This window comes from Ambystoma mexicanum, chromosome 7p, assembly GCF_040938575.1.
Source record: "Ambystoma mexicanum isolate Mex_15411 chromosome 7p, UKY_AmexF1_1, whole genome shotgun sequence".
Classification (NCBI taxonomy): Eukaryota; Metazoa; Chordata; class Amphibia; order Caudata; family Ambystomatidae; genus Ambystoma; species Ambystoma mexicanum.
The window spans coordinates 165971731-165994307 of NC_090939.1; the positions used below are offsets into that span (position 1 = coordinate 165971731).

General features: G+C 45.5%; 1 protein-coding gene across 1 annotated transcript in view; it reads right to left on the reverse strand.

Moving 5' to 3' along the window:
- The window catches only part of TMPRSS3 (transmembrane serine protease 3), a 185589-nt gene that overhangs the window by 95074 nt on the left and 67938 nt on the right, over positions 1-22577 (reverse strand). The window contains exon 5 of the mRNA XM_069637338.1: positions 11297-11457. Coding sequence (XP_069493439.1) covers positions 11297-11457 — 161 coding nt within the window. The remainder of the gene's footprint in view (positions 1-11296; positions 11458-22577) is intronic.

The window sequence follows — 22577 nt, forward strand, 5'->3', positions numbered from 1 at the left end:
ACGGTGTCTGTGCTACAGGCATGCTGTGCTCGCGGTGCCTTTCATTCCGCCAGACCTGGCGGAATGAAAGGCACCCACGAGCACAACTCAGAGTTTCCCGGTCCGGTAACAATGGTATCGGCAAGCATACCGGAACAGTTGTTACCGGACCACCGAACCATCAACCTCGTAATGAGGCCCAAAGTCTCTCCAACTCAAGGTCCCATCCCAGATATGTCTTACTCACTCACTGTGACTGAGGAACAGCCCCCAGCTTCTATTCCCGAGAGGAAGTCTCCATTTTCCATCTTTTCATGGAACACCCGAAGCCATTCACATTATTTTTAATAACTCTTCAGTAGGTTTGGGATTTGGGTCCCACACATTTGTTTGTTTACAGGAATCCCCGCTACACTATCCCCCTTCAATTGACGGTTTGGTGGTGATTTTCCAGGCTGCTAGACAAGGTGACATGGGTCGCCCGTATGGGGGTCTTTTAACCCTTGTTAAATCGGGAAAGGATTTCTTGTTAAATCATCCACGGATTCCTGTTTCGGTGTTCTAGTAACTCATGTCCAATTCTCTGAAAGTCCATCAATTGAGAATCTATTTATTTATTTTAATTTTTGGTTGGTTGATAAAAATCAACCTTTCAAATATATAACAAAATTACATACATCATAGTTTTCATTTCAAATTATTTACATCTCAAAAACAGAATCAGAAAAGGGCAATTAATAAAATGCACAGAAAATAGCTTTCTTTTACCAAATGCTTCAAGCATCCAATCTCATGGATCATATTTTGCATTTTTGGGATATATTGCATTCAGAAATTGGACTATTGCCACTTTGACTGCCAATTTAGTGCTGCTAAAAATACATTGCCATATTTCTTTTGGTTCTAATTCACAATATTTGGCAATCAAATTCTTGAAAAAGATTTTCCGTTTGCTAGTTAACATCGGGCATGCTATTATGCAATGTTCTAATGTCTCACTTTGCGATCTATCCAAACAAAAGCGACAAAAATTAATTTCTTTTGGAATGTTCCTTCTTCTGGCCATCACCTCCTTTGAAGGCCATAAATTTAGTCTAAAACGTTAGTAGTGATCACGTATGTATGGCACGGAACACTTGCTCAGGTAGTCGGCCATTTCACAAAATGGGCCTCATTAGGACTCTGGCGCTAAACCATGGTGCTATTAGCACCATGGTCCATGCCAGAGTCCGCCATGGCGGAATGGGGAATTACCACCCCATTCCGAGGTTGGTGGGGCGGTAATTCCCCATGCCGCCATGGCCCTTCCCCATTCTCATTATTGCCCCATACGGCTCAATGGGAATGGGGAAGGCGCTAATTACGGTACCGCAAATTGCGGTACCGTAATTAGCACCAAGGTCCCTTTGCGGGTCGGTACTTTAACGGCTGGTAAAACCAGCCATTAAGGTCGGGTGCCACAAGGGACCTCGTAATTAGGCACTAAGGGCCTCATTACACGGTAGGCGGTGAGCCATGGCGCTATTAGCCGGTAAAATACCGGCACCGCCGTGACGGAAAGGGGATTTACCGCCCCATTCCAAGGCTGGAGGGGCGGTAAATCCCCCTTCCACCATTGCCCTTCCCCATTCCCATTTCTGCCCTATAGGGCTCCATGGGAATGGGGAAGGCTGCAATTTTGCGGTGCCGTAATTAGCTCTGAGGTCCCTTAGCGGGTTGGATTTTAATGCCTGCAAAAAGCAGGCGTTAAATCCCCCAACCCGCAAAGGGACCTCGTAGTAAGGCGGTAAGGATTTACCGGTACCAGTATTTTACCGGTACCGGTAAATCCCTACCGCCATCCATGTAATGAGGCCCTTCATGTTTAAGGACGCCGCAGCCTTTTACGGCGCCGTTAAACACTTAGCGCCTGGGTCATAATGAGGCCCAATGTCTTATGTCCAAACGATTGCACATCAAAGTCTCTATATCGCAAACAGCTGTTTCGATTTTCAATCCAGTCAAGTTGATGTATTTTAACTTTAGATTGTGCTGAATTTTGTAACAACAATTCTAAAGAGACCGAAGCATCGGCCAGAGCATCAAAAGTACATTAACACCACAATTTAGTAAACTCATGTTCACGTGCAAGTAGGTGTTGTGCCATGATACTCAAAGTATTGCATATATACAACCACATGGCAGACTTTCTTAGTAGTGCACACATTTTCCACACAGTTTGTGAATATAAGGATAATAGCCCTAGTTCAAATCTAATAATTGGTAGGGGCGTGGAATTTGGTAGGTGGAGCATTTGCCTCCAGAATCGTGCTTCGAGTTTGTCCCACCACTTACGCTGTTTTGGTCTCTAGGCTTCAACGCCATAAGTCAAAATAGGAATCACTTTTTATTGATAAAATTGCATAATATGCTGTAATGAGAATTTACCATATTTACCTCTGAGTACTTTCGCTTGAGAAGTGAGTGTCTGCAATCCACGTAACATCTCAAGTTCATAAACATCGTTGGACATAGATCCTGTTATCGTGCTTCATAGGTACTTCTAATGTTGAACTTTTAACATATCTGCATTCTGCAGCTTCCAATCAAATGATCTTACTTTTGTTCTAGTTTTCGCTTTAGACACCATTATTTGTGTTTTTTCTGTATTGATCACTAAGTTGCTTGCAATTACATAGCGGTCAAGTTCATTCAACAATTTTCTTAAGTCCTGCCGAGGTCTGTGACATGAGCACAAGATCAGCTGCATATAGCAGATAACAGATTTCTTGGGCAACTAATTTTGGAGGATCACATAACACCTTTCGCAGTGCTATACCCAAATCAAACAGGAACATATTATAGATTGTAGATGCTAAAATACATCCCTGAATCTGCGATCTGTAGCAATGGAGGAAGATAAATTTCCCGCGAGCGTTAATTTAATTTGTATTGATGTATCTGTGTGCAATAGCATGATTAGTGCAAATGTCGATACCGGACAGTTATACCCCAGTAGTTTATGATAGAGTAGAGTGTGATCAACGGAGTCAAACGCACCTCAGAAATCAATAAATGCTAGATATAAATCGATTGATTCCACTTTGCATATTTTGATCTTATCATGTTTAACATAATCAAATTAGGAATAGTGCCCAGGCCCGCCACAAACCCTGACTGAAAAGGATCTCAAAGATGTGTTTTAAGGGTCCACTCGTTAATTCTTTCAGTATAATCTTCAAAAAGATTTTACCGGGAGCGTCCAGAAGTGCTATAGGTCTGTAGCTACTAGGTGAGCCCTGGTCACCTTTTTTATAAATCAGAACAAGAATGGAATGCTTCCATGTAGCAGGCACGGTTTGGGATTGATTTATTATTGAAAAAATATTAAAAAATATATTGGCCCACAATTCAGGATGACTTTTCAAAGTTCGATTGGACAGGCCATCGGGGCCATACGCTCCTGACTGGCTGGATTTCTTTATGTAATGGCGAATGTCATCTAAATCGAACTTGAGGAAGAAGCATTTGGGAGCATCTAATAATTCTAAACTCACAGAGTTTCTCACGTTGAGATTTTAATTATTCATTTGTATTGGCATGAGGGTATGTCCGGGTTGACTGCTATTTTAGAGTACCTTGCAGGATCCATTAATGATTGGCGTGAAATATTCTTGGGTGGTCATGTTATTCTATTCGGTGACTTGAACTCGGATTGTATTAATGTGAGCTCTCGTGATGTTCGGGGTTCATGAAGTGTTGGCACCGCTTATAAGCACCGTAATGGGAGATCATGGCTGGGCACCTTTGAGAGGGTTAGCCTTGTTTGTATTAAATGAGACCTTTCAGGAAGGCATCCTGTACCGCCCCCACATGGTCTGATGGGAAAGTGTATTGTACCATAGACTACATTTTTGTGGGTTGGTGGTTGTATTAAATGGGACTGTTCAGGAAGGCATCCTGTACCGCCCCCACGTGGTCTGATGGGAAAGTGTATTGTACCATAGACTACATTTTTGTGGGTTGGTGGTTGTATTAAATGGGACTGTTCAGGAAGGCATCCTGTACCGCCCCCTCGTGGTCTGATGGGAAAGTGTATTGTACCATAGACTACATTTTTGTGGGTTGGTGGTTTTATTGGAATTGTACATGCCTGAACATTACATCAACTCCTCTTAGTGAACATTCGATGTTGGTGGCTTATTTTGCCATACGTACTAAAAATTATGAATTGGGTCCGTGTGACTCATTGACTAATTTGGCTGGCAATGAAATCTTTTGGAATGTAGCTTCGAGGGTGAATTATTCCATGGAAAAGTTGCTAAATTCTACCACTCCTGAATGGCAATATCTCACTTTTTTTTAACGATGAGTAACTTTGAGAACTTTATTGATGTTTTAATTAACTCAAACGGAGGTCCTGGGAAGGGTAGGAATGTAGTACAAAATCCTAAGCATCCCCATGTTTATAATCAGGAGGTTGCCTCAAAAAAGCAGGATATGAGAAAGGCAATTTGGCTGTTAATGAGATGGTACGATCTATCATTGGCTTAAAGGGATGCCGTAACATAGGAGTTACGACAGTCCTATCTGGACCTGCTCAGGCAGTGTCGCGCTAGAAGGTGCCAAGCTGATGCAGAAGTTATGTTCTCAATTTTGGTTATTAAAAATACCCTAGCTATTTGAGGCCTAATGAATGATGCTGAAGCCTTTCAGCATTGCAATCAACTTAATGCTGTCGCAGAGTGTGACTGGGTGTCCCACTTTCATGAAGTGTTTGCCCGACCGCCCAGTGAGTCTGCTGTTTTCTTCCTCTGATTGGAGGTGTGATGAAAATATGACAAGATCTGTCACAGTTTATTACACGGCACACGCAAGTCAGAGACCTCCTTCCCCTACTAGAAATGCTTTTTATTTCTACAATACAGATGCTTTCTTAAGAAGGCCTCCAACCCATCTCGCACCCAACCTCCACAAACACCCTGTGTCAAAATGGACTAGAACCATGCCGGTGCATATCAATGAGATATTTATTAATGTATTATTTAATGTCAAATTAGAACCAGCAAATTACAACAGCCACCAATGTTGTGGCAACACAAAATGCAATGACTTCTGTAAAGCGACCAGGTTAAGATATACTGGGCCTCATTACGACCAGGGCGGTAAGGGATTACTGGTACTGGTAAGGGCACTGGTGCCGGTAATCCCTTACCGCCCAATTCCGAGGTCCCTTTGCGGGTCCTCCCTCAACAGCTGGTTTTACCAGCCGTTAAGGACGAGACCCGCAAAGGGACCTTGGAGGTAATTACGGTACTGCAATTTGCGGTACTGTAATTACCGCCTTCCCCATTTCCACTGAGCCCTATGGGGGCAAAAATGGGAATGGGGAAGGGCCAATGGTGAATGGGGAATTACCGCCCCGCCAACCTTGGAATGGGGCGGTAATTCCGCCATTCACCATGGCGGAATCCTTAAGGTACCGGCGTCAACCATGCCGCTAATAGCGGCATGGTTAATGCCTGGGTCGTAATGAGGCCCACTGTCACAAATCCTTCCTTTTTAATAACAAAACAGAAGAAGGACAATTCAACACACAACGATAGCACAAGGGTTAAGCACTCCCACTGTGACCCTCAACCCCCCAACATCAATTGGACTTGATTCCTTTGAATGGAAGGCAGTGGCAGGGAGTAGGAATACAAGGGGAAAATCAATTTTGGTGTGGTGCCCACAGAAACAAAATGGGAGACAGAAAGGAAAGGGGAACATTTGTTTGGCACAACACAATGAAAGAATGGGGTTCTTAATTATTTTTCACCACTGCTAAGGGAAATAATAGAAAGACAAGGAATTTGTTTTGCTGATAATTAAGAAGACAGGCAGAACTTTTAGAGAATACTAGTCAGCATACAAGGGGAAAATCGGTTTTGGGATGTTCAACACGTGGGCAACGTGAAAGAAATGCACATGGAAATGTGTTTTTACCCCACAATGGGGAAAGAGGAACAGAATAGGAAAATCATGTTTTTGGAATGTTGAACACAATTTCAATGGGAAAGAACATGCAAATGTTATTTGTTTTACTTATGCTTAAAATGACAGGCAAGCTCTGGGAAATGGGGTAGCTCACAAGAGGAAAATCGGTTTTGGGTTAGGATGACAGATGCAATGGGAAAATACAGCTGCAAATGGAAATTCGTTTAGCAGGGCACAATTAAAACACAGGAACAAATTTGTTTCTGAGATCACAATGGGATTCATTCTTTTGGGCAACACTTTATGACTATACCAGTTCACAATGCACTGGGAAAACATGGTTGGTTTCAAATTCCAACCATACAAATCTCATGAAATAAATAGGGAAATTAATTACACTAAGGATTTACACGGCCAAATAAGGGATGTTTTCAATGGGGAATTGCTCACATACACAGGCAAAACAGGAGAGGGGATTTCAATGGGAAATTGCTTACATACACAGGCAAATAAGAGGTTTTTCAATGGGGACTTGCTAACATACACAGGCAAATAAGGGGCTCTTCAATGGGGACTTGCTAACATACACAAGCAAGTAAGGGGTTCATCAATGGAAAATTGACTGAAATGCACTGGCAAATAAGGGATCCTTCAATGGGAATTTGACTGAAATACACTGGCAAATGGAGATTTTGCAATGGGGAGAGGACTGAAATAGACAGACAAACAGGGGATGGGATTTTCAATTTTTCAATGGGGAAAATATTAAAGGCAATGCTGAAAGAATATAGTATTTATACAATCTATGGCTTGGGGTATTTCTACTCACAGCAGAGGTCTGGACTGGATATCAGGGAGCGTCAGAGCACCACTGCTGGGACAGCCAATGGGATCAGTCAAGGATTCCCTCTTTCCTCCAAGGGGTCCCAAGTCAGATACTAAGATTCCTGGCTGCACTGCAGGCTAGGCCTCATTGTGCTGGGATGGTTCTCCAGAATTCGGCATCAGCTCACCTCAAGGTTTAGTGGTTAAAAGTGCTGATCTGAGGCAGGGTGAGTTGTTTATAGGGCAAATGACATCACTAATGTGTCATAGTTCCTGCAGAAGTGATTGGTCAATACTCCAGAACTCCACTCCCATCTGTGCACTGATAGGTGCAGGAAATGTAAGAGTGCTTTAGACTGGTGTTGGGAGGAGAGCACTCCATCATCTTACTTCAACAGGATGCTTGGTCTGGTTTGGGGAGATAGAAATCTCACTGCATGAAAAGTGCCCTTAATCTCCATGTTTTGACATATATGAATGCAGTTTTGAAACCTATATTTTGCAGTGAATCACATAAGTCTCGTCAGGTATCATTCCTGTGCAAAGATACAGTTTTTCTTCATTTACTCTAGCATATCAGTGAAAAATATGTCCCTTGGTAGGAAGCATATGAATAATATTTTATATGTTTTAATCAACTTTTCATATTTTTCACATTCGCACGGAGGGCCACATTACGTTTCCCAAATAACTTGGGTTGTGTAGGTCCCACAAAAATCATTTTGGGATGCCCGTAAGGGGTTAGCAGACACTCCCAGAAATCCCACAACTATTAGTGTGGGGTAAATGTTATTGATTTTACATGAAAACCATGTATCCCATTTCACACAATGGGCAGTCAAATCCCTCCTTCACTCTGGTCCCACCCTTGCAATTTTTCTGTTCCTGGCTGTGACTTCAAGAGGGGTCCTGTGTTTGGATTAGCCTGCTCATTTCAAGGGCTAATGACCAGATAGTGCATGTTTTATTGCAGCTTGTGTGACCTGGATCATAAAAGCTGGGGAACAGATCTGTTTTATTTTGTCCAGCCAGTGGATTTGATCTCCGAGCCTCCTATTCTTTGTATTTATAAGGGAAATCACTCATGTTTGAAGGAAGGCAGGCCTAAATCCCCATGACAACAGGGGCTTTGAAATCCAATTTCACCTCTTGGAGAACTGACTGGCAACAACCCTAAATGCATTTAAAATGACATCTTGTAACATACACAGTTTCAAACTATGCAAGTTTCTTGAACATTGTCCATTTTGTGAGCTTGTGCACGGCAGAAACCCTATTCACTTTTGGAATGTCTGACAAGCATTTTGCAGTACATATTATTTTAAAGGGAAAAAGAAGTTACATGCATGTGTTTATTTCCAAGTAGAAAAAAAGGCTTTGTTGCACTGTGATGGCTTGAAACACAATCTTGGCATTCTGCTTTAATATTCTGTGCACTATGATTCCTGGAAATATCAGTGCAGATGTCCATGTGTGTTTTTGTTCCTTCATGACCAGTAGTTCACATAATTAGGTTGGTTAACACCTTAGGTCCATGTGTGTTTTTGTTCCTTCATGAAGGGCAGTTTGCTTCCCTCCATTTTTTGCCATTTCAGCACCTTTCCTTTCCTTTTGCATTGAAAGTACAAGACCTTATGTTCCACATTGTTCCTGCGCGGGCCTCTCATTTTTGGGGAGCCCTCATAACTGACTCCCGCCTTTAATTATGGCATACAGGGCTATTTCACCCCACACATCCTTGTTTGATAATGACACGGTTCTGGACGTAATCAAGAGGATTAGTTCCTCTCATGCTCCGGGACCTAACCAGTTATCTAACTTTCTCTTTAAACAAGAACCTGTGGACGGAGTGGCGATTCTGCCCACCCTGTTTAAAAGTATTGTGTGTACAAATCTTTTTCCTCCTGCCTGGTCTACTGCCTTCATAGTTCCTATATAAAAAAAGGGTGCAAGCTCTAACCCAATAAATTATAGACCATTTCTATACTGGATGCAGACAGTAACGTTTTTCCATCTATATTAAGGTCACACCTGGAGCTATGGGCACATGAGGCAGGGAGGTTGGAGAAATGGCAAGTTGGGTCAAGGCAGAAAATGGAAACATCCCTTAATGCTCTCATTGTGAAATGTATACAACATCTTGCATTGAATGGGTTTATGAGGCAGTCTATATGGCACCTGTTTGTATGTATTGTATGACAAATATGAAATACTTGAATTGTGTTTTGAATGAAATAAGCTTAGTTAGATTTCCTTTTTTATATAGATGACTGTGTACTTCATATTGAAGTAATCTTTACTAACATTTTAGTAATATTTTAGTGTCTTCTTTCCATATGTATTGTTTTTTTCTCTTTTCATTTTCTTTTTCATGCATTTTTCTGTTTCAAATTTGTTAAAGGTTACGTTTTCTTATCCATATAACAATACATTTTTTTAATTCACTTTGTGGGTGTTGTTGAAAGAGGCCCTGCAGGTCTTTCTTGCCTCTTTGGTTTTCCAGATACATTCTGCTTCTTCCCATCCTGATTTTCTGGTTCTCACGAAACCCCTTCACCTGGGTTGCAGAGGCTGGGTGCACCTGCACATCAGTCCTGAGCAGCAGCAAGGAGCAGGGCTGAGGGCCTCCAGTCCAGACCCCAGAGTTTTTCCCAGACTCTAGGCTACATAGACTGACCAGTAGGATCGGTTTGCTAGTTGTTTGCCTCTTCCTGTTTTGGAGATCTAGCTCTTCTTCTTAACTCCCCAACTTCTACCTCATCAGTAATTTAGGACAATCTCTTTCCTAAGTGGGTCTTCACTCTCTCTCCTCTCCTCTGATCTACCATGTGCTCCTCTCTTGTCCGCTCTACTAACACCTCGACACTCTGCACATGCTCATTCCTCCTCCCCTTCTCATGTCCGTCCTCTCAACCTTGTAGCATGCCCGCTTCTCTGCTTTATCTGTTCTATCTCATCCTGGGTGACCTCTCTCCACCTCTCCTCCTTTTACATAATTCACAGGCTCTTCCACTCCTCTCTGTGGCCTCCCTGTTCATCTTCCTCTCCTCCCTCTGGTCGCTCGCTTCCTCTTGCTTATCAACTTCCTGAATGTTAGTCAATCTTCATGTTGCTCTCCCTCATTCTTTCCTCTCTTCTCATTTTCCTGGGCATTCCTTGAGTCCTTCACATCCTTCTCCATATTTGTCACCTTTCTCTCACCCTTTCCCTCCTCCACTCTCTCCTTCCTTCTCCAGCATTCTGGGCCACACCCCCGCTGTCTCCAAATGCCAACTCTACTCACAGCACATGGACCTTCGGCGGGCCACTGGCCGCACCTCTGGGAATCACTCTTGCTTAACTCGACCAAGTGTGTGGAGATTTGCATTGGGTAATGTGATTGGTTGCTACCCGGTGAACACTAGCACTCCTTGCGATGCTGGCCCACAGACCGCACCATATACTTGCTCTCCACCAAACAGGATTCTGAGTTAACGCAGACACACATGCACCTCCCTATTCTACCAAGTTTTTGCCACCAGATTATGACCATGAAAGAGGGGATACATTGAGGTTTATCACACTTAGGGAGGGTTGTGATTTCCACCAAATACAAAATGATCCCCTTACAAGCTGAAAACTTGCATTATAAAAAAATATGTATATGTACAATGAGAATAAAAAGAGAATACGCTTATCCTAATATACTAAGATGCTGATTCTTGGATTTTTATGCGTGGTGTAAAGTGATTTAGCACTATACCAACAAACACCCTGATTCACAGAGCGGTGCAAAGTGTATTTTTGCAGTGCAAAGTGACTTTGAACTGCAAAAATACATTTTGCACCATTCTGTGTGTGAATCAAGGGGTTTGTTGGCAGTGCAAAGTGACTTTGCACGGGTGCAGAGTCATTTTGCAGCGCACTAAAAATTCCATGAATCGGGCCCTAAGGGCCTAATTCACAGACATTTTATGATGGCAAAACCCCATGGGAAAACGCTTTGTGAATTAGGCCCTAAGGGCCAGATTCATGGAATAATTGCCCGGTTCAAAGTGAATTTGCACTGCTGAAAAGTAAGTTTGCACTGCCGACACAAACCCTGATTCATGGAACCGTGCAAAGTGGATTTTTTCCGTGCAAAATCCAGGCAAAGTCATTTTGTACTGCAAAAATGACTTTGCACTGACTTTGCTCAGACTTTGCACGGCAAACATACACTTTGCACGGTTCCATGAATCAGGGTTTGTGTCAGTAGTGCAAAGTCACATTTCAGCAGTGCAACGTCACTTTGAACCGGGAAAACATTCCATGAATCGGCCCCTAAGTATTTCTGGCGGTGTTTTGATTGTGGAGCTACCCCTCCTATCGAACGCGCGCACCAGTAGACAGCACAGCAAAACCAATATGACACATGCACCAAGACCCCAATCCCTTATCACAATAAATGGGTTGCATCGCTGACTGTTAGACTGTGTCATGTACAGCTTGGCTGGGAAGCAACATGAAGCAAGTGACACAACATGAAATGACATGAAAGGCGGCAAGAACTTACTGCTGAAGGCAAGGGGCACTGCCAGCTTCATGAGTGCAATGTCATTGCCCAGGGAGTTTCCTCTGTATTTGCTGTGGTATATAATTTTTTCCACAGGAACTTGTATATCTGACTGGATCACCTGGCCGACTTGCACACTCCATGAGTCAGGATAGAACAACCTGCAACAAAAAAACACAACACAAACATGAAAAGGCCTCAGAGAACAACCCGCCCAAACACAGAAGGCATCATTAATTTAGTCGGCGCAAAAGGGCGTGTGCCATTGTTTTCATGTGTGTTGATGCATTATTGAATTGTGGCAGTGGACGGCGCAACACTAGTACTTTCATCAGAATTTGTCGCATTTGTTGTGGCGTCGCTAGGCGGGGTTCTGGGGGGGCCAGGGCCCCCCCCCCTGTGAAACCCTGTGCCCCCCTTTTTCCCCCCCACCTAAAATGAGCAGTGACCATGTTCTCCCCCTACATTTGTCTGTGCCCCCCCTACTTTTGTCTTTGGCCACCTCTGTGCCCCTCCTAAATTTGATTCCTGGTGACGCCACTGCTTGTGGTTTCACTTTAATTTCTCAGGGTATGCTATATTTTGGCAGATTGGCTGAATAATCTGACAATAGATTTTCGACCCACAAAAACCTATTAAAAGGGAACATGCAATTTTGTCAATAAGGTTGTATGCTATAACCATTAACGCTTTATCATGCATTCCTAACTTTGAAATACGTATTTAAAATATGCACATATAAAATGATAAACGTATTCAATCAGGTTAAAAACAATTAGACCAATGTCTTATTGAACCACAGTAGAATTTTAATTGTAAACGTCGGTTGTACGTGTTTTAAGCGATGTCAGTATCCTCGATGGCACATTTATTCGTGCATTTTTCTGTAATCGTTTTCATCGATTTTATTGTTTAAATGGTGGTGGAGAGGATCCCTCCGAACACCCATTTAATCACCGCCACCACCTCACCCTGCCACCCACTACCCCCCAAGTCCCTTACCCCAAACACACATTTTTTTAAATCGACGAAAACAACTTGGGAAAAATTGGCAAATGAGGAAAGTGGCTTGGTTAAGAACACAGAATACGGTAATATTTGTTGCCGCAGATATAAAATGTACACCAGCAGGGAATAAAAATAATCTTTTAAGACAGATATAATATACATTGCTAATCAGAATTTTCTAACAGCATATGTCTTAAATAACTGAACAAGAAAAAATGTCCCAGGCCAGAGTAAAATGAGCAGGCTCTGCTCTGCTGTAGTTGCACCCAAATTCTTCTCTCTCAGGCACCTACACAAATGATTCCTTTACACTACTTGAAATGTTCCACACTATTCAGGCATGGATGGCCTCCCACCTACCCTGCCTGAATGATGAAAAGACTGAAATCCTCCTTCTGGAGTCCCCAGCCATGTTAAAAACCTTGACCATCGTTACAGCTCCTTCACTATCAACAGCATCTTGATCCCTGTGAAGAGGGAAAATGGGATGATCCCTTCCCCCGATTCCCATCCAGACCATGGCCTATGACATCACAACCTAAGCACCAACCGCGGGAATTAGTTCAGCCCTCTGACTGCTGCCCCTGACGTCCAGATCCACCGTTGCCACACCCCGCACACCCAGACCAGCTGCGCATCACCCAAAGCACGTGGTGGGACCTCAGGTGGAGCTGAGACCGACCATATGGACCAACTCGATTAAACGTCAACCACCAATATCACCATCGTTGGAGATGACATGACATAGCCAACGGACAAGAACACATGTGCCACCAAGCACCTGGATCAGACACACACCAGCCCACATTAAGAACATACTCAGTGCTATGACGTAGAGGACCGCTCACGCTCACAGACATGCATCATTGTTATTTTTCACATAGGCTTACTACTGCACCGCAGAAACGCAAGACGTCAGAGGAGCTCGTGTATATGCTTGCAGACACTTCTTTGCTACTAAAACCATGGAGATGTCAACCTGTAGATGGACTAATGTAGAAGGACCCAAGTCGCCGCTCGCAACCCCGTGTTATGGACTGTATGCCGCCACCCATAAACTAGGCCGAGGTAGGCCGCAAACCAGAGTCCCCAGGCCCGCAGCAGCTCAGACAGAGCTGCAAGGTGCTGGTCATGTAGAACAAACCCTGACGAGAGCCTCACAGCCAAGGCCAAGAAATTGCAATCTACATGCCGCGCTCCCTGCGCCAAAGTTACACCTGCCACTGCTAAACACTCCTCGGAGCTGAAATACAAATCAAATACCCGCAATTCTGCTTCAGCCACGGTCTCCCAACACGTGATCAGGCTGACCTGATACGATGCCAAGCTCCAAGGACCAGAGAAGCTCTTGGGTCTCACGGCTGGGACCCAGACTGCAACAACGAAGTTACAAGTTGGACACGGGCAGTGATGGGAAAGGGACACTCAACAGCCAGTAGTAAGGCCAGTACATTGTCCGTCACTGACACATAGTCACACATCGTTGCCAACACCAGGTACATTGCGAGCTGGGAACAGCGATGGTCCCAGGCTTGGTGCTCGCGGATGAACTAATCAGAATACGAGGGGCTAATCACTGACGACACTATAGTTCAGCCAATCACTAACTTTCCCCATGTAACTATTTTCATGTAGCAACTCTTAGGGACGACCCAAGCGTACCACCGGCCCCTTCTCTACCAATAACATTTCCTTCTACATGGGTCTATACTGACCCTACCACTCGGGGAGCCAACCCGAAATAGCGTTAGGTTTAGGGGCTAGTTTTCCCAGGTGACGCACGTAGTTGCGTCATCCGGGGAAAAAAAGGGCCTGCGAGCCTATCACCACTGAGAGATGTTCCTTGGGTACCTATGCTCCGAGAACCTGTCCCTGTCTGTTTTGTGCAATAAACAACAGTAACTCTTTGCTCTTGTGTGTGCCTCATACTCCTTTGGGACGCGGGAGGAGTTGGGGCCTCCCCAACCCCGGAGGCCCGTGGACAGCCCTGCCGACCCCCGGGAAATTACCCCGACAAGTTGGAGATGCTGCTGAGATGGTGAGATAGACCACAGCAAGACTGTTTGTGTCAAGGTGGCTTGGCCACGCGGCCCCCTCTGCCGTTGCCCCCTTTGGAGGACTGCAGGAAAATCGCAGAACTGCGAGAAGACCAGACAGTGCAATCCGGAGATTGGCCGTCGTGAGCCGACTTCAGAAATATCCTGCCCGCGGTTGGCGAGCGTCCAGACGTTCGTCCAGATGAGGGGAGGCGGCGAGCTGATTGGGAGAGGTGCCCGCAGCTGAGCGGCACCGGCAGGTGAGAGCCCGATGTGAGTATGGCACAAGCAACCAGCAGTGTAATGTTGTGCGGGTGGCGGGAGGACTTGTGAACAGGGTGGCGGGTGGTTTTACAGTGTGTTAAGAAAAGATTGAAGAGATGAAGAAAGAAACGGAAAGTTTGTATCCACTGAGGGGCAATCGATGTATAAGGTGTAGGGGGGAACGGATTGAAAGCCGTCCCTTCTGGTGTTACGGAGAGTGCTGGGGGGGGGGACATTGAGCTCTTACGTGTTGACTGGTGGATCACGCTGATTGGTCTAGATTGCTGACACCTGTACAGGTGGTGTAGCATTCCTATGAGTTGGCGTTGTAGGTCGATGAATAGATGAGGAATCCTATTAATTGAGTGTTTTAGCTCGGTGATTAGATGACCTATTCCCGCAAGAGGTAGCTAGATTGTTTCTCAGTGCGGAAGACAGTTGGCTGGTTAAAACCCCCTAGGGAGGGGGCCTATTACACGCGAGCCGACGCAGCGGGTGCAGAACAATTATAATAACGAAAGTGATTAATGAATACTCCACTCCGGGTGCGGTGGGAAGACAGCTGTGGGGATTGTGGGAAAATAACATTGTCAAAATTGGCGCGCATTTTATGTTGCAACTGCACGTACCAGTAACACATTGTACTAGATGGTGACGCCACCCATAGGGCTTGCATAGGACACCACGGTCTTCTTCAGCGTAATTGGAGCAACGGTGCGCGGTTAACGAGGGGTGAAGGGGGACAGGTGGCCGCGCACAGAGAATGCCGGCATGTCCTCGACCAAAGGGGTCGCACTGAGCAGCGGTGCGATCAGTGGGAGGGGAAGAGACGGGCATATACTGCGCAGGCAGTGAGGACAGAGAGAAAGGAGGAGGGGTTAGAAGAATACCGCAGGCGTGCCGATGAGCAGCCGTTCTGAGAAGGTGGGGCGGCCCAAAAGCACGCTGTGCAGGGCTCGAGGACGCAGGGGGCCTCGCGCGCCACAGGTCGAAAGGTGCCCTAGCTCCGAAAGGAGGAGTGTGAAGGGGGTGATAGCATTGTGAAAAATAAGAGAGCGGTGGTGACCAGGACGAAAGTAATGTAATAACAACATTGCTTTTCCTTGCAGCGGAAAGTCGTAAGTCCCCAAATTACGGGGCCAGGTAACGGCGGTAAACAAAATTTGCAAATTTCAAAATGTCTGTGTATTATGGGATAGGGGCAGGATATAGGGCCAGCACATTAACAACACCACTTCAGCACATCTGTGCAACACTAATGCCGCACAGAGATAAAAATAGTAAAGTACAGCATTGAATGGACTCAAGGGACAGATAACAGGATTCGGATACCGTGGCCGCCCAACGGCAGCTTTGACATGACCACTCAACATTCACTGCTAGCATACCTACATAACACCTATAAGGGATAGACGTTAGCAGGCCACCTAGAATTTTTTGACCTCTGGAGAATGTTTCAGGGGTATACACCGGGGATGTTGAACATGCAGGAGGTAAAGATGGAGGAGGTGAGCGAGGGCGACGGGTGCAGCGCGCCCCAAGCTTCTCCCAGTGCTGAGGAGAGCGACGAAGAGGTAGAAGGATCATACGCCGTTGCAGAAATAAAAAAGGAAAGTGAGGGCGAGACACCCCCAATTGAAGAGGTGAAGAAAGAAACGGAAGGTTTGTATCCACTAAGGGAATTAAGAGAAGCAACACAACCGCAATTAACAGCTGCTGAGGGATACTCCAACCCAGCATACAGCCCACCACCATACGCGCCAGAAGACCACTACCAAAAGGGACTGAGTATAGGGCTTACAGAAGACACCAAACAGACACGGGTAAGCTCTGGTAGAATAAAAAACACCCAAATAGATTTGGCGAGTATAGGACCAGACGAATGGATAGCAGAACAGGTATTATTGAAGCTTCGGGGGACGGTAACAGGAGAAGAGGAGGAGGTGATAAAAAGCTAGATAAGGAAGAGGTAGGACACTTAGAAAGGGAGCGAGGTAAGTACCAGGGAAGAGGGAAACATGACGAAGGAAGAGGAGGTGGTGTTGGGGGCGAAACTAGCAGAGCTGAGGGAGGCGCGAAGCGTATTGATTAGACAGCTCAAACAAAAAGAGCGGGAGAGGAAGGTGAAGACGCAAGAAGGAAAGGGGGTGCGAGTGGGTTTAAACCAGCAAGAGGAAGAGAGAAGGAAAAGGGAAGAGAACTGCATAAGGGGGATTGCAGAAAGAGTAGCAAGTATGGCGCAACGGGAGATCAGGAGGAAAGAAGAGGAACGGGAAGAGAACGACAAGGAGATGACACTATGGAAGAAGAAGTTTATATCAGAGAGCGCACGGAAGTATGAGGAAGGGAGAATAATAGAGAATATACTGGCAAAAGAGGGCGGGATGAGGAACGACAAGGACAGAGACGCAAGGGTGCTAGGACAGGTAAGTGACGCCATACGGGGAGACGCGAGGGTGCTAGGACAGGTAAGTGACGCGATAATGAATGAACTTTGCAGGGCGAGAACAGAGTTAGAGAATGAAGGAGACCAACGAAGCAATCAAGGGCTAAGAGGAATAAGCCAAGCACCCAGGAGTAAGATCAATGCATGTAGTAGTAAAGAGGTAGCGATACCACAAGTACGGGGAGACACGAAGGAGACAGGTGAGCACACAGATATAAATTTGGCAACTGTAACATTGGGAGGAGCACGCCCACACGCAAAATTGACAGCTATTGTAGTGAGGAGGAGGAGGGATCCTGTGGAGGCCAGAATGATGGGAGTGGAGAAGAGCTAAGTAAACTATATATCACACGCACAGGCTGCGGGTCGTCATGGGAATGTAGGACACTAGAAGGAGAAACAACAAGATGGGAGGGCAAAAACGCACAAGGGGAAGGGACACTACAAACAATGACGCCACCAGCACAGCACACGCCATATGTCAACAGGCTTAGAGACCTCCTAGGTCGCAGAATGGAGGAATCAGCAACAACACACAACAAGGACCAGGCGGACAACGGAGAGGTCATAAGGGCATAGGGGACACATGGCTTGCACAATACCTTACTGAAGTTATCGAGGAATTTTCTGACATGGAAGAGGAGAGTGAATACACACACACATCACCACATTGACGCACGCCAGAGGAGAAAAAAGAATACACACATATGCCATTATTAGAGAGGGGGGGGGCAAGGCAACAATATGTCCCATGGACGCATGCAGACAAGAGAATATTAAATGCAGACTAACATCTTTGAGCGGAGGGGCGGGAAAATGGATATATGAAATGGAGAAGCTAACTGCAGGACACAAGTTAGATGTCAAGGGGTTATTAATTTCCATATTTGGTGACGCATCAGATCATGTTTGGAAGAGGGTGGGATTCCCAGGGGTGACAATCAGTGACATTTCACATGACAGGGCACCATTTGCAAATTGCTGACACGCACTATGGGAAGCGCTGAGGGTACAATATCCGGACACCTCAAACATAAGGGCAATAACGTTACGCAAAATGCGTGAGAACGAGGACCCTGTTAATTACATCCAGGAAATTCAGGAGAAGTGGCATTGGAAATGCGGTAGCCATGGGACAAAACATTAGCAATTTTTACCACATACTGATACAGGGGCTCCCAGAACCAGTACAGAGGCAGTTAAAACAATGGGTAGGGATGGAAGCAAAAGCATGGCCATAAACACAGTTAACAATAGTACACCATTGTAGGTTTCGGCAAGAAAAGATGAAACAGAAAGAGGAAGATTGGAAGGGAGATGAGGCAAAACTGGTCCAGAAGAAACTGTCAAAATATGCCATGGAAGGTGCACTGATAACAAGCCCCGCCCCACCGACACCAGCCACTGCACAGCAGTCACAACCACCAGCAACACTGTCAGAGCAATTACCAATTACAACACAGCAATTGCCACCACCACCCCCATACACAGCACAACACATATACACACCACCGATGGGGGGTGGATACACACCAATGGGTAATGGCTGCAATACTAACTACAGAGGGAAGGGTGGGTTAACAAGAGGGAGGGGAGTAGGTCCAACGGGACACATGCCAGGGGGAGGGTTCCAAGGGTATAAACAATACGGACAGCAGGAGTATTTAGACAACACTGGAGGATACGCGTGGCAAGCATGAGAGCCGCCAACATTCTGGACTTGTGGCCTAGTAGGACACGTACCACGCACATGCAGGGCAAGGCCGACACAAGCAGGATGGGGAGAGCAAGGGCAACAGGGTTACAACGGGGGACAAAATTACTACCAACAACCACAGCTACAACAAATGGGTGAAACACCCATGCAACAGCAAGAGGGCCTGGCACAACAAGTGCCACAACAAACAAAGCAGCAAACATACGTGACGCCCACCACACAACAAATACAGCACCAACCAGCCCAACACCAAGCACAACAACAAATGAAGACAGCACAACAACAACACATCCAAACGGTACAACAGCTCACACAAATTGAGGACAATACACAACTTCCTACGGACACGCCAATACCCCAGACACAATTGGAAAAGGTGACGATACTGGGTCACAACCCATACACAAGGAACAGACAATCACTATACCCCCAATAGGACAGCCCACAGACGTCCTTGTAGTGTCCCATCCTGTTGGTAAAAATTAACCCTGCAGAGGAATCACGCATAAAGGTGGCGATAGGTGACAAAACATTTTCTTTCCTAGTTGACACAGGTGCCACTAGATCCTGTATTAGGGAAGGGAAGTTCAACTTGTCAGGCGATGCCATGCACACTCAAGGATTCTCTGGGGCTCAAGGGCTGGTTCCTTTTACTGATAACATCTCCTTATCTGTCGGAGATCACGACCTATCTCTGCCACTGCTATACTCAAAACAATCACCAGTAAATATACTAGGGAGAGACGTCATGAGCAGATTGAACATGACTATATCCTTCACGGACAAGGGAATAGTATGCTCAACACCAGGCATACACATGCACACCGCACAGCAAATACTTCAGGCTTACTGTGGCAAGACAGTTGCAAGGGCAGAACCAGTGGACGGGGACATCTTTCAATATGGAACAGACATGGCAATAACATGGCTACCGGGGATTGAGGGCAAGGTGTGGAGGAGGCCGGCAGCATACCTTTTCAGACTGGAAACGCCCACTAGTGAGAAAGAAGGGGCAATAATATCAGTGGACATCGAGAGTATTGTGGCAACCAAAGACTACATTGCAGTTCACGCTCAGGATGGGAAAGGGAAAGCATAGAGGGCAGTAATAGCATTGGCTGAAGGATGCAGGCTGATGCAGGTGTCAGACGAGGAACTGTTCTCAGACGAAGTAGGAGATGGGGAGATAGTGTTCCAGATGAACATCTGCGTATGGTTGAGAGTGACGGACAAGGATGTAGCACAGAAAATGGCAATGGCACTAGAAACACCCGTCCCCACACCATCAGTCTTGTACAAGGAAGACTTAGCAGCTTTGCCCACCTCACTATGGACCACTAGTCCCTAAGATGTGGGATGCATAAAAAGCAATGGAGGAGTAAAAATAAAGCTAAAAAAGGGAGCAATGCTGCCCTGGGTGAAGCAGTACCTACTATCAAAAGAAGCTGATATAGGGATTTATGAAACAATAAAGGCCCTAGTGGAAAGAGGAATATTGGTACAATCAGAATCCCTGTGCAACACTGCGGTAAACCCAGTGTGCAAGGCAAAGCGAGAGTCTTGGTGTTTCATACAAGATTTGAGACCTCTTAACCACATTGTGGAGGCAGAGTACCCGATGGCAGCTAACCCAGCCACCATACGGTGCGGAATACCAGCAGAGGTGTCACAGTTCACCGTGATCAACCTCAAAAATGCATTTTTCTCAATACCACTGCACCCTGACTCACAAGACTTAACAGGTTTCACATACCACAACACAAAGTGGAAACACACTAGACTACACCAAGGGTACTGCGAGTCACCATCCATCTTTAAAAGAGTAATACAAATGGACCTAGGGAACATTGACCTGGAAAGCACGGTGCTGCAATATGTGGATGATATTATCATCTGCAGCTCCACTGAGGAAAAGTGCAGGAGGGACAAGGTTGACAAGGAGAAACTGCAGTACTGTCAGGAGCAAGTACTATACATCGGGCAGATCATTTCACAAAAAGGAAGGAACATTGCACCACAAAAGGCACAAGCAATAAAGAACACACCACAGCCACAAACGATAAGGGAACTGCAACAATTTCTTGGCCTATGCAACTATTGCAGAGCATGGGTTTTCGACTACAGCACATACATAGGACCCCTATTAGAGGCTCTCAAAGAGGCACAGAGGGGGGGAAAAAGTTGGGCTGGACAAGAGAGATGACTGATGCATTCAATGAACTTAAAGAGGCCATTTCAACCGCACCAGGTCTGGGTACCCCTAACTATGTTATTGAGTTCTACATATTCTCACATTGCGATGGTGCAGTAATGAAAGCAGTGCTAACACAAAAGACAAGGATGGGACACAAACCAGTAGCATTTTACAGCACCCATTGGGATCCAGTAATGATGGGACACTTTCCGTGCGAACAACACTTGGCTGCTGAAGCTTTCGCAGTAGAAAAATCATCATCCATTACTATGGGGTGCTCCACCACACTGTTTGTGGAACACGCCCTCTTCACGATATTAAACAAACCAAAATCCACACTGACTACTCAGAGAGCAACAGGGTATGAGATTATTCTCTCTAGACCTGAATTGAAAATACTAAGGTGTAGCAATCTCAACCCAGCGCAGTTCATAGCAGAGGAAGTGGCAGAAGGAGAATATGTACATGACTGTACAAATGCAATTGAATTTTTCTCATCCACTAGAAAAGTAGATGAAAATGCCCTAGAGGGGAGTGAGGTGTTAAACATTGATGGGTCATCAACAATTGACCAAAGTGATGGTGTGAGGAGAACTGGAGCTGCTGTAGTACGATTGAGGGAGGATTGGACACACGTTCCGTTCAAATGTGTTAGATTACCCCAACAATACCCAGCACAAGCAGCACTGATCATAGCTTTAGAAGAAAGCAACGGGAAAAAAGTAACAATATACTCTGATAGTGCATATGTCACCTCAACAGTACATTCAGGATTAATAAAGTGGCAAAGAAGAGGATTCAGGAGAGCAGATGGTACTCCAGTGCAACATGCTCTCCTTCTGGGTGAACTAATAGAAGTAATAACATACCCAGCAGAGGTAGCCCTGGGAAAGTGTCAGGCACACACAAATGGAGAAGATCGAATATCAAGAGGTAATTAAACAGCAGACGCACATGCAAAATATGCTGCATACTTTGGCGAGATATGGGACCTCCAAGAAAAACAAAAAGATAAGGGGAGGCTAAGACAGATGATAATGAAGGATGGGTACACACACATCCCAGAGACCCAGATTATAGAACTGCAGGTGGCAGCCACAATGGCAGAAAAGGAACTGTGGGTTAAAAGAGGATGCACCATGTCCCCCACAGATGCAGTATGGCGACAGAATAATGCAGGGAAAGTTGTGATGCCCCTGGCCCTATTGAAAACAGCTTTGGCCCAACTACACCACCCCACTCATACAGGGAAAGAGTAATTGCAGCACAAATAAAAGAATCCTGGTTTTGCCCAGAGCTAAACTCACACGTTGCAAATTTCATTAGCAATTGCCTCACATGGCAACAATTCACAGCCGGTCACTCTCTACAATTGATCAAAGGTAAAATCCCCCAGCCTGAAGGACTCTTTTTGCACCTACACATTGACGTCAACATGATCAACGTATGTCAAAGATACAGATACATGAGTGTAGTAGTATGCCCATTTTCAAGCTGGATTGAGGCCGGCCCGTGCTCTCATGCAGACGCATTTAGAGCAGCTACATTTTTAGTAAGGGAGGTCTTCCCGAGGTGGGAAGTTTGCAAAGTTTTGAGGTAAAGAGACAACGATCCCC